The 13158-nt window shown below is 43.9% G+C and overlaps 1 protein-coding gene across 1 annotated transcript in view; it reads right to left on the bottom strand.

Annotated features, from left to right (window-relative positions):
- Positions 1-13158, bottom strand: part of otogl (otogelin-like) — a 35634-nt gene that overhangs the window by 21698 nt on the left and 778 nt on the right. Inside the window, exons 3-24 of the mRNA XM_035525448.1 lie at positions 12765-12810; positions 12397-12475; positions 12086-12178; positions 11338-11492; positions 9589-9710; positions 8830-9035; positions 8332-8456; positions 8045-8151; positions 7191-7297; positions 6853-6978; positions 6352-6460; positions 5810-5856; positions 5478-5623; positions 4614-4746; positions 3937-4114; positions 3287-3411; positions 2251-2460; positions 1798-1963; positions 1614-1688; positions 844-887; positions 304-478; positions 69-176 (exon numbers count right to left, since the gene is read on the bottom strand). Of these exons, the coding sequence (XP_035381341.1) occupies positions 69-176; positions 304-478; positions 844-887; positions 1614-1688; positions 1798-1963; positions 2251-2460; positions 3287-3411; positions 3937-4114; positions 4614-4746; positions 5478-5623; positions 5810-5856; positions 6352-6460; positions 6853-6978; positions 7191-7297; positions 8045-8151; positions 8332-8456; positions 8830-9035; positions 9589-9710; positions 11338-11492; positions 12086-12178; positions 12397-12475; positions 12765-12810 (2682 nt within the window). The remainder of the gene's footprint in view (positions 1-68; positions 177-303; positions 479-843; positions 888-1613; positions 1689-1797; positions 1964-2250; positions 2461-3286; positions 3412-3936; positions 4115-4613; positions 4747-5477; positions 5624-5809; positions 5857-6351; positions 6461-6852; positions 6979-7190; positions 7298-8044; positions 8152-8331; positions 8457-8829; positions 9036-9588; positions 9711-11337; positions 11493-12085; positions 12179-12396; positions 12476-12764; positions 12811-13158) is intronic.

The following is a 13158-nucleotide window of genomic DNA, read 5'->3' on the forward strand; positions in this document are numbered from 1 at the left end:
GAAATACACACGATAGTTTAGTTAGTCCACTTTAATATGAAAAAAATCCTCTATGTAAACACACTGACCAGCGGTAGCAGGGTGTGTCCACTGTCTCCCCAGGAAGATACTCCAGACCTAGCCAGGCACAGGGGCAGTTCTCTGGGTAATAACAGTGTCCGTTATGACCAACCAATCTGTGAATAAGAAACACACCGAGCTGCACATTTAACGTATATAAACATTTTTAACATCCTCTGTGATGTTTTGTGATCCACATGTGTTACATGTGCTAGTGTAGGCAGAGACAGGCATGGAGAGTACCCTGCAGGACATCCGCACCCTGGCACACAGGGAGTCATGGGGGAACAGGTGAGATTCAACATCAGGTTCCTACATGTCAGCTCACAGGCCACGCCCACACCAGATGGCCCCGCCCCAAGCTGGCCCCTGCAGTCATAGTAAACTTTCCCATTCGGACACTCACCCCTCTCAGGCTCTGAAGAAAGCAGAAGGGATGGGAGATACTGAGAAACCCCCCGATGAATGAGCTAAAGTTCAAAGGCATGGATGGTTTGTTTGCGATACAAACAGTACAGTGAAAGATTATTTGCAAGACAGTGTGACATTTTTGGATATTTACCCAAAAATACTGTAGAAAAGGCTGTCTGAGGTTAGAGTACATATTATTTGTTATGAAAAATAGACATCTAACAAGACATTTCAGATGCAGCATGCAAGATTTTTTAGAGGCCTACACTAGTGTTTTCCAGGTAACTTTGTCAAAGGTATAAAGACAACCAACTCTCATCTCTCTTCCTCTTCCTCTCGCTTTCTCTCTGATTCATTATACATTATATTTACCTCTTTCTTCAGGCACACACTCCATGCGAGCATTTCTGCAGAGACTGGGAACAAAGCACATGCAACATTACATCAGCCCACGTAGTGCGCAGACAGCTACACTAGCAGGAGATCCACACGGTTAACACATCAGAGCACAATTACAACCACCTTCACTGTAGCGTTGTTCTTTGCTTTTTGTCAGTGTAATGAACTTCAGAATATTTTAACATTTCAAAAGCTTGTAGTCTAAAAGTTGTTTTAAGCACCTTTAATTGATTGGTTTAGGCAGAAGATGTGTTTTACATTTTTTTGTATCTTTACTAGTAATATTTCATTGTGTTTTCTTTGCGTAAGGCTCTGCAGTGGGTTTTCTCATTGTCTTGATATTGATATCTTTATTTATTGTTTTATCCAATCTTCTCTGTATTATGTCCTAATTGTTTCTAATTGTAGACATTATTTGCATTCTGACTTTATCTACTTTGAGTACATAGGGCCATTCTAAAAATGGATTTCATAAGGGTTTGCACTATTTAATAAACAGAGTAGTGACAAAAAGCATAAAATACAAAAAATATATATATTGAATGTGTATATTACACATTTGTAAATATTTGTTTGTTACAAATTTATAACATGCAATAAAACATTACCCAGAACTTATAAATGATAATTCACCAAACAACACACACGCACATACACACGAGCATGCACTCAAGTATGCACGCACACACACACACACACACACACACACACACACACACACACACACACACACACAAACTTACCAAGGCCCAGAGGAGCTAAAGGAGACATCTTCTGGCTGGAAGACTGACCCCATGAAGTAACAATGGCACTGAGAACTAGGGAGACAGAATGCCATGTGACTTGGGGACATATGCTCAAAAGAGAATGCAGCAAGCTAAATGAAAACGCTACACTTTGCTGCTGAATGTGTGTGTGTAGGCTCACAGCAGTACACAGCGCTGACGAGCATGATCGTAGAACATTCCGTCCATACAGCTGCATCCCTCAGCGCAGTCCCCATCACACACCTCACCGCTGCTCACCGACTGGCACGTCCTCCCACACGATGATGTGCAGGAATGGTACATCATCCCGCCCAAACACACCATGCCTGCACTCGCGCAAACACACACACAAACACGCACATACACAGGTGCATGTACACACACACACACACATACACGCACGCGTGCACACACATCCACATCCACATATGCACACACACATACACACATGCACGTGCACGCACACACACACACACGCACACACACACACACACACACACAAACATGCATCCCCACACACACGGGCTCGGGTCAGGAGTCAGCAGAGTCTTCTCGTAGTGCTCAACAGCACTTGAATAGACAGACAGACACCCAAGTGGAGATGCAGACAGACCGCATTCTGAGACGTGTGCTCTGAAGTTGATGGTGACGTGGTGTTTGAGGCAGACGTAGGCGTAGTGGGCGAGGGCGGTGCACAGACAGCCGCTGCCACAATGGCATGCTTGGTAGCGGCACTGTTGCTGGTACATGCTGGGCCCGACGTAAGTGTGACATGGAGCAAACACATCTCCCATCAGAACATCACACACGGAGGCGTAGAACACTGCAACACAACATGCCCTTACTGCATCACAACCTTAAAGATGACAATCAAGATAGAAAACTAACAAATACCGCAGCATATTTATTTTGAAATAAAGAAATGTAGTATCATATACTGTATATTCAGTGCAGTCCATAAGCCCATAAGTTTTGGTGTTTTTGGATCTATACTCTAAAACACTGAATTTGAGTTGAAATAATAACTATGAATTAAAGTGCAAAATGTTTATTTTAATGATGTGTGCATCTATATTAGATGAACCATATTGGATTAATAAGTGCTTTTTTTTTTTTTTTTTTTTACAAATTTCTATCAAAAGAATGCAACGGATGGCTTCTCAGGTGATTTTTGGGCACCTGTGTGCAAATACATTTATAGTTATCCCACAAGAGAGCTAACAACTTATTGCAAATGATCTGGAGGAGCACAGACAACCAAAAGAATGTTTTCAATTAGCAAAACCTACTTCTCAACTGTTGAACAGATAAAGAACATTTATATAAATGTGTGAAAGAGGGCCAGACACCAGTATAATCACTGAGGGTTTACCATGAAATCACAGATCTTCTATAACTTAACTGAAACTTAGCCCAAATCAGACATGTCTTGTAAAGAGAAAACTTATAGTATTTGGCAGACACTTTTATTCAACATGACAAAGGTAGGGCTTGAACTAGTAACCTTCATGTTAGTAGTCCAGTACCTTAACCACTGAGCTACATCTGCCCCAAGTAGAGACCTATGATAAGCTTCTATCTTATTTGTGTGATGTATGTTGTTCTGGCTAAGCTAAAGAAAGGCTTGGTATATGACAACGGCTGTGTACCATTCTGTTGGTTCATCTCGCAGGGATCGATGATGGGGATGTTAACAGGGCTGATGCACGCTGATGACACTTTCCAGGCATTGACATGCAGCTGTGGAGTCCCTTCTATCATACCAGCAGGGGAGCTGAGACAAAGAGAGCAGAGCACACACACACACACACACACACGCACACACACACACACACGCACACGCACACACGCACACGCACACGCACTTTTACTCAAAGCCTTAGTGTTATGCTTGCATAGGACCCAGGCACAACCTTGAACAAAGTACATTTAGGTCCACCTTCAGAATGATACAAAGGGAATCGACAATATTTGACTTCTCAGTCCTCTGCTTGTTTTGGTTGGATCAGTGGGTTAAACTGAACCTTTGGGCAAAATGTACCAGATAATGCACAATAGCACACATCATTGAAATATGTGATTGAAAATACAATTATGATTAGATCTGTTTTATTCCTTTATTAATGTTTTATTGCTGATTTTGATGCAGTAAACGGGACATAAATGGGATGTCAATGAGACTGTGAATGTAAAGTGACAGAAGAGTAGTGGGGAGCTACTCCACCATTTCACTGCGAGTTATACTGTGTATGACTATGTATGTGACAAATAAACCAAACTTGAGCTGAGAGGAGCTCACAGGAAGTCATCTCGCAGGTTGCCATTTAGAGTTCCACAGAGGCCGAGGGTGGAGCCTGTCCAGGTGCTGTCCAGCTGCAGGTATATCCTCCCACCATGCCAGTCATAATGCATATTCAACCCAAACGAAGCCCGCAGGCCCACAAACACAGAGGTCAGCCTGCGCACTTCCAACAGATCTGGCACACACACACACACACACACACACACACAACAAACAACACATATATAGTTACCATAAGCAATCTATGATTCTCCTGTTGCATGACAGATAAACCTGAAGGATGAAGACATGTGCTTCCTCCAAAACATGCACAAGTAATCACTGTTTTTTCAGACAGCTGCCTATGCAACATTGCAAGATAGGTGTATACACCTGGCCAATTCTGTATGTGACCTAACAAACCCCCAGACCGCTTTGACAGAGAATGAGCACTAGGACATCTATTTCAGCTGATGAGATAACAGCCAGTTTTGACTGGAAACAAATGGGTGTGAGGTCACTTTAAACCAAAAAGTTCCCAGTCAAAGGTTCCTGGAATAATGTTGAAACAGCGACTACCAAAATTCCCCAGTGGACTTTTAACAGTTTATTAACAGATTTTGCATGATGTTCCTCCTTGTCTTATTCCTTTCTGGCACCAGAGGCACCAGAACTTAAAATCCATCTGGTCTTACCATCTGAATAAGGTAATATGACAGCTATGCTGGCTCCAATGATGACCTCTCCTTCTCTAGTGAGGGTGACTTGCCTGCTGACATCCTCATCCACCACTAGAGTCACTGAGTGAGTACAGGAGTGTTCCTGAGACTGAGCAACACAACCAACAAGATAAAACACGATGCATACACACACACACATACACACACACACACACACACACACACACACACACACATACATATACACACACATACATACACACACACATACATACACACACACACACACACACATACATACACACACACACACACACATACATACATACACACACACACACACACACACACACACAAAAGCAAAGAAGTACAGTGTATAATTCCATAATGTGTAGCAATACTGAGAATCCTTTTACTAATATTTTACAGGAAAATATATGAAATAACAGGTATGTTAGCACAGGTATTTTAACACAGGTATGTTATCACAGGTATTTTGGCACAGGTATGCTAGCACAGAGAAAGGAGCAACGCATGGGCTCACCCGGACTGGGTCAGAGAGCCACTGTTGGATACAACCTGGTGCTCAGTTTTAACAGCATTTGGGGCATATCCATTTAAAATGCACTCCCAACTGACAAACTCTTTCATTATTTTTTAAGTCTCCTGAATAAGAAAAGCAGTCAGTTTATTACCTGTAGGTATTTTCCTTTTTTTTTGTTGTTTGTATTAACTTCTCCGTATTTTGTTCCCATGTGTTTTTGTAAAAAACAAAATTTGAGGCAACATCAACAAGCCTCTTACTGTATGTAAGACACACTAACACACACATACACACGTCTGCTTGCAGGCATGCAAACATGTACACACACCCCTCACCTCTCCACAGGCTGCGTACTGCAGCGTGATGGTGAACTTGGTGTTCCTGCGACTTTTCACCAGCACGTACTGGCATGTGCCTGTGTGCATGAAGTTTCGGCCGTCGAAGGTGGTCACGTGTGTATCACCTATCACCATGCACTCCGCTATAGATCAAACACACATTGACATCCTCTATCACGATAATGATTACAAGCACATGTATGTCATGTTAGACTACAGACTACATCTATGTTTTATGTAATTGTAAACATTCAAATAGGCCGATATGTTGATACAAATAAATATGGGGAATAACCCATCAGAAAAAGAAGACAGACATGAAGTCTTACCAGTGCAGTTGTTTTCAGTGCAGTTCCATGTTCCTCCCATGCAGATGCTGAAAACATAATTTATATCAGAATGAAATACACGTTCTGCCCATAGTATATTCTGCACCAAATCTACTTACATCCTAGGGCTGTTGACGAAGAACAGCCTTAGTGCATGAGTTGTTAACCATAATGGCAAATCCTTATTGCTTCAACTATGTAAAAATGATATAATGCTCTTGTTAATTTTGTGTGGTGTACCAGGTGTAACCTCTGTCTCTCTCAATGAGGGTACTGGGACCCTGATCCAGGGGACGGTTTCCATGTCTAAAGCAATCCTCCGTGGGAAGCATGGGATTGCTGGTGGAGGGTAGTGGTGTTTTCTGGATAATTTAACTAGCAATTTTCCATACTTTCAAATAACACAAAAGAGGGTACTCGTGTGTACTGAGGGCTGAGGAAGGCCATGATGCTCCAGGGTCTGACATCCCCAGCCATAGTGGATTTCATTCTTAAGGATGAATTTACCTCAGTTATGAATCTAAACGATGATGTCTTCTCACCAGATAGTACAGCCCTGCTCCAGGACATGGCCCAAAGGATACGCCGTGCCGTGATACACACAGGGACACTGGGACACTGCTATACATGTGCCGTTCTGGAGAATCAGCCCTGGGAGACGGAGGAGAGACAGTTGTGAACGGATAGAAATGACCCTGCTAGCTATACTAACCTGCAGGGAAAAGAGGCCGCATCTCTGGAACAGCAGGAATAAACATCTAATGATGGTTTCTCAGATGCACACTAGGGTTACGGCTACAATAAAAAAGATTTTTCATGTTTACCCTAGCACTGCAGTTTACCCCAAGGCAAGGCTTCGTGTTCAGGGAGCCACCCTTAGATTACTCAGTTGGTTTAAATACTACAAATCTGAAAAATTCCATATCATAAGGTATATAAACGTGTTTTCATTTCCCGACTGTGAGAAAGCTCGATGTTTAGCTAGAGTCTTGCTGTGCTACATGTATCTGTAATTTCAGAGAGAATTATAGCACAAGTCCCACCGTCAGGGCAGTAACAGCCATCCAGGCAGTGCAGGTTGGTGCCCAGACACTCTTTTTCAAAAGTGCAGGTAGGGGGGCAGCAGCTGATGCAGTCTCTGTGGACAAAGCTGTCTTCACAACCATCCGCTGCAACACACCACAGATCAGCATTCAATACAAAGTGCTCAGTAGACTGCAGTGTTGTATGATATGGACTACAGTGTTGCTGAATGCAGGTAACTGTTAATAAACTTTATATTCCCATGTTACTTTTCCTCGTTTCTGGATCAGCTGCCCTTAGCTAGCCTGCAGTCGTGTGGGATGGGATTGACTAAGTAAACTAGCAAGCCTAGACTGACCACATGTAGGGAAGCTGTCTCTCCATTCTCGGACAGGGTAGCCAACATGTGAGCAGGCTCTGGTGTATTCAACCAGTGTTCTGCAAAACGTCTCTTCATCATTTGAGCTGAAAATGACAAACACAGTTTACCTTTTTTGAAACAGAGACATTTAGGAATATGGGTTGCACCTAATGTGCTGTCAATATGCATGTTAAGGTACAAGTGAGGCAAACGGATCAAAATCACTTTTGGCAAATGCAATCACTAGTCTAATGTTTTCAAATACAGTTCAAAATTTCCATACAGTCAGTAGACACTTAGAGAAAACTAAACAAATATCCCACTGCTCAACTCAGAGTGCTTTTGTAATCTGATCCCCTTTCTACCGTATCACTCAGCAGCTCGGTCAGAGCCTACTCATAACCCAAGCAGCTATGTTATCACTTTAATCAATCTAGTCCAATCTAACATGCTCACACAAGAGAACACATGAGTATACACACACACCACACATCACACATACACACACACACACACACACACACACACACACACACACACACACACACACACGCGCGCGCGCGCGCACACACATGCACACACACACTAAAAGTACTTTCATTTAATGACCGTAATCCTGCTGTAATTGCTTAGTGTGGAATGTTGAAAAGAGACTAAAGAATAAACATGGGGGGAAATATACCTACTGATATTTTTGTCAAAGGTTTAATGTATAGAGTGTAGTCAATCTCTCACTACAGGACAATCCTGTCAACTTTTATATGTTTAAATAGTTTAAACGCATGAACACATATGCATGCACATGCATACACAAACGCACACGCATACGTTCACATAAAAGTGTGACTTACACACACAGGTCCGAGACACAGCTGGCAACAAAAGGATTGGGATCAATGTTCTCATGGCAGGAGATGAAAGGAAAGAAGAGCATGGCGCTACACTTCTCAATGGCATCCTGTGTGAGTCACATTAAACACAGTTCTCTGAACACATAAAGCCTATGTGTGCAGATATCACGCATGAACAGACATAGTCAAACCTACATCTAGCTGTGCACCTACATTCTAACATCTGCTCTGTTACAGGAGCTCTCTAACACTGGCCCTGTCCACAAAACTGTCAGGGACAGACGTACATCCATATCTGACTCCAGTGAACATGGCCCAGGGAAGTCGTCATCTACTGCAGGACAGGGATGCTCGTGAGGAAGCGCCACAGCCCAGGTGTTCCCAAACTCAGCCACATCGTCCGAGTTCATGCCTACCAGAGCAACGCCAAGCACAGGAACACACAGCATCACTGATATTAGAGTATCACAGTGTGTCACAGGCTCGGCCTGACAGCTTATGATAGACGCTCATTCACCCTGTATCTGAGGAGTAAGAGAGAGAGAATATGCACGGGTCCATGTTCAGATAAACAGTGTTGAACATAGAATCAGTCCCTGGAAATTACCATGCTGACCACGCATGCATTGCTGAAGCACATAAACTCTCCCGGAGTGCTGCAGGGAATGGTCCAGCCACAGTGCCAGCCAGTCTGTTTGAGCCCGGCTTTGTACAGAGCTGATATAATTGGCTTGAAATGGTTGCTGACTGATATGATAAGTGCGTCTGGGCACGGTTTGTCTCACCGTGGCTGTTGCTTAGATCATCCGATCCGTCATCATTGTAGTTGCCACACAGCCCACAAGGCCGGCCTTTGTGGCTCTCTGTCATTTTGAGGTAGACCCCTGAGCTCCCGTCCCATGCCAGAGAGAAGCCAAAGGTGCTCTTCACCAGGATGTAGTCGGCTAGCCGCTCAATAAACACATTATGCACCGTCTGGGGCAGGCTCAGCCTATACCAGTAAACAAAAATAACACAAATACAACAACAACATTCCAAAACATCAAAAAATAAACTACAAAAGTGGTTCCTGTGAAAGATGTGCACATTCTGTGATTTGAACTAAGACTTTAGACAATGTATCTAATATTGATCTGCCTCCCTATTAGCTGTTGAAGTTAGTTTAGGTAATCTTTTCAATAAAATGATACAGAAATGGCAAATAATTTTGCTTCTTTCTAGAAATAAATTTTGAACAAATTTAGATAAGATTATTTCATTAATAGGACATTTTAAGGACACTTAGAACACTAAAATATCTATAAAAATGTATAGACTAATCCTATATTATAAAAATAATAATCTTATATTCATTGTATACTGGTCTTATAATGATATATTATATATATTATCTTCATCCAAGATGTTTTTGCTTGTGAAAATTAAATATAGTGTAAATGCTTTGGGAAAATGGTGTCAGATGAATGTTTCCAAGCAATATTCCTTAATTCCATCTCCATTCTTTAATTCATCCCATCTTTAATTCAGGATGTTTCCAGGCGCACCTCTGTTCCCCCTTCAGCACCCGGTAGCCACTAATGTGGATCTCCTCCTCGTTAGGAAAGAAAAGACTGAGAGCACGAGGACAGGAGTACACTGAGCCATGACAAGAACGACTGTTATGAACCTGCCATTCAAAGAGAAACGGAAGCGTGAAAGAGAGACCAAGACAGAGAGAGAGAGAATGGGGGGAATGGAGAAGCATGGTAAGGAAACATTATCAAGCATACGTAAACAGTCAGGTCATTTTAAGTTTACTCATTACTCATCTGTTTCTCTTAACATATAGTTTTCAAAAACCAAATGAATTTTCATGCCAGAAGTGCTTTACTGAAATGTTGATGAGAAAACATACTTTTAATGCAAGGAAAGTACAAGTCTGAGTAAACCAAGGCTCTGTGGGTAAGTCAGGGCTCTCTGGGTCAGTGGGTGCTCTGTGGGTAAGTCAGGGCTCTCTGGGTCAGTGGGTGCTCTGTGGGTAAGTCAGGGCTCTCTGGGTCAGTGGGTGCTCTGTGGGTAAGTCAGGGCTCTCTGGGTCAGTGGGTGCTCTGTGGGTAAGTCAGGGCTCTCTGGGTCAGTGGGTGCTCTGTGGGTAAGTCAGGGCTCTCTGGGTCAGTGGGTGTTCTGTGGGTAAGTCAGGGCTCTCTGGGTCAGTGGGTGTTCTGTGGGTAAGTCAGGGCTCTCTGGGTCAGTGGGTGTTCTGTGGGTAAGTCAGGGCTCTCTGGGTCAGTGGGTGTTCTGTGGGTAAGTCAGGGCTCTCTGGGTCAGTGGGTGTTCTGTGGGTAAGTCAGGGCTCTCTGGGTCAGTGGGTGTTCTGTGGGTAAGTCAGGGCTCTCTGGGTCAGTGGGTGTTCTGTGGGTAAGTCAGGGCTCTCTGGGTCAGTGGGTGCTCTGTGGGTAAGTCAGGGCTCTCTGGGTCAGTGGGTGCTCTGTGGGTAAGTCAGGGCTCTCTGGGTCAGTGGGTGTTCTGTGGATAAGTCAGGGCTCTCTGGGTCAGTGGGTGTTCTGTGGGTAAGTCAGGGCTCTCTGGGTCAGTGGGTGTTCTGTGGGTAAGTCAGGGCTCTCTGGGTCAGTGGGTGTTCTGTGGGTAAGTCAGGGCTCTCTGGGTCAGTGGGTGTTCTGTGGGTAAGTCAGGGCTCTCTGGGTCAGTGGGTGTTCTGTGGGTAAGTCAGGGCTCTCTGGGTCAGTGGGTGCTCTGTGGGTAAGTCAGGGCTCTCTGGGTCAGTGGGTGCTCTGTGGGTAAGTCAGGGCTCTCTGGGTCAGTGGGTGTTCTGTGGGTAAGTCAGGGCTCTCTGGGTCAGTGGGTGTTCTGTGGGTAAGTCAGGGCTCTCTGGGTCAGTGGGTGTTCTGTGGGTAAGTCAGGGCTCTCTGGGTCAGTGGGTGTTCTGTGGGTAAGTCAGGGCTCTCTGGGTCAGTGGGTGTTCTGTGGGTAAGTCAGGGCTCTCTGGGTCAGTGGGTGCTCTGTGGGACAGTGGGTGTTCTCTGGGTCAGTGGGGGCTCTGTGGGTCACTGGGTGCCCTGTGGGTAAGTGGGTGTTCTGTGGGTCAGTGGGTATTCTGTGGGTCAGTGGAGGCACTGTGGGTCAGTGGGGGCTCTGTGGATCATTGGAGGCTCTGTGGGTCAGTGAGTGCTGTGTGTGTCAGTTGTTGCTGTCTGGGTCACTGGGTATTCTGTAGGTCAGTGAGGGCTCTGTGAGTTAGTGGTCTGTATGTGAGTTTGGTGAATACAGAGGACATAAAAGCATCCTTAACTCACCCACACAGTGTACTGAGGCTCTGCTGAGTGGCAGTCTTTGGCAAGGATATACGAGCACGTCCCAGGGAAGTAGTAATACATTCCATCGAATGTCTCAAAATGGTATTGACCCCATGAACGACAAATTCCATCCCTGTCCTGTCCCAGGTTGGGAACTGATATCAAGAAGAAGAAAAAATTCACAGGGAAAAAAAGAAAGTGACTGAGGTATGTTTCTGAATATAAACACATCCAGTTACAGATCCAACAACATGTTCATCTCTAGTGCCTATTGCTTTTGTATAAGGGATAACACATAAAGGAATATTTGTTTTTGGCCTTATTGATGCTACAAAACAGTATTTATTTTTTCGTGAACAGTGGTATCAAAACTCCTCCATAGAAACATATCTCTTTTAAGTCATTGCTCAGTTTTCACAATAACCTCCTCCTGCCCTGGACACACCTGATTGCTTTATAGGAGATCTATGCCCGGTTCATTAAACATATGTACAGAGGGTCTTTGTCACCAGCACTTTGCTCCATGCACACTGGTAACCCAATGCCAGCAAATACACAAAAGTCATTTAAATTGATCTTACTGGGCCTCATTTCTTTTAAGAGTATGCGGTGTTAATATTGACAGGGTATTTAGCGTTGATCTCAAGTTCCTAGGAATAGGCCTACAATTATGTCATTCTTCGCATGTTCATAATTACCTGCGCAAAGCTTTATGTTCAATTGACTGTGGTGAATGTTTGTTACTCACTGATCTGGCAGCGGTCTCCCACAGCCTGGAATTGAACACAGTCACAGTGCCCTTCGTCCTGACACCAGCCACCATTGAGACACCCACAGTACTCTAACCAAAATCAAAACCAAACAGAACACGCACACATACCCGCAAATCATAACCACAAACCATACTGTACATTGTAATCTTGCCTCAAATTACATCTCAAGGACATCACTTCAGTCAATGGTATATGACTGAAGTAGGTCTGACAATGACCGATTGTCATTTAGGTCTTATTATTATTATCGTTAAATAGGTCTGTGTGTGTGCTGTGTCAGTGTTACCTGTAGAGGCATCTCGAACTGTGTAATTGTGGAGAATACGTCGAGGGAGAGCTGAATCAGACAGCACTGCACTAAAGGTCTGCAAAAGGAAAGATACTGCAAATGTGGAGAGAGCACTATATTTGATTTTAAGCTGAATGGAAGACACAGTATCATGTCTGGCCATGTTTGCCAGTCTGTCTTTAAGATGGCATGACATCTGCAGACGTTTTGGAGCCGAGCTCTTAGTGCTGTTGTGCTAATTCTACAAACTCTACAAAGACAGCTTTGTCAACACTCAGAGTACACTGAGTGTGTGTTTGTGTGCGTGTGCGTGTGAGTTTGTGTGCTTGCTCCACTCCCCAGACATTTCTTTTAGGTATACTCACCTCCTCACGGAAGAGATCTCGTTTCTGGCGCAGTGCATTAACCCTCCTTTTAGGAGCAGAACAAAGAGAGCAGTATTAAAAGCACAGTGACGATGAGAGCACAACTACTTGAGATGCCACACAGTCATTTCAATAATAGTGCATGGTGATGCTGAAAAAAGTTCATTAGTGGCATTTGAGGAGCTTACATTATCTACAATATTACAGTCATCACAGAATGTTCTGTTAAACTAGGGACTAATTTAACTTATTGTCAAAGAGATTGCAGTTTCTTGCTTTCGCTTTGTCTCTCACACACACACACCCCTCCACACACATGCACGCACACACACACACACACACACACACACACACACACACACACAAACACACACACACACACACACACACACAC

Source organism: Electrophorus electricus, chromosome 4 (genome assembly GCF_013358815.1).
Source record: "Electrophorus electricus isolate fEleEle1 chromosome 4, fEleEle1.pri, whole genome shotgun sequence".
NCBI lineage: Eukaryota > Metazoa > Chordata > Actinopteri > Gymnotiformes > Gymnotidae > Electrophorus > Electrophorus electricus.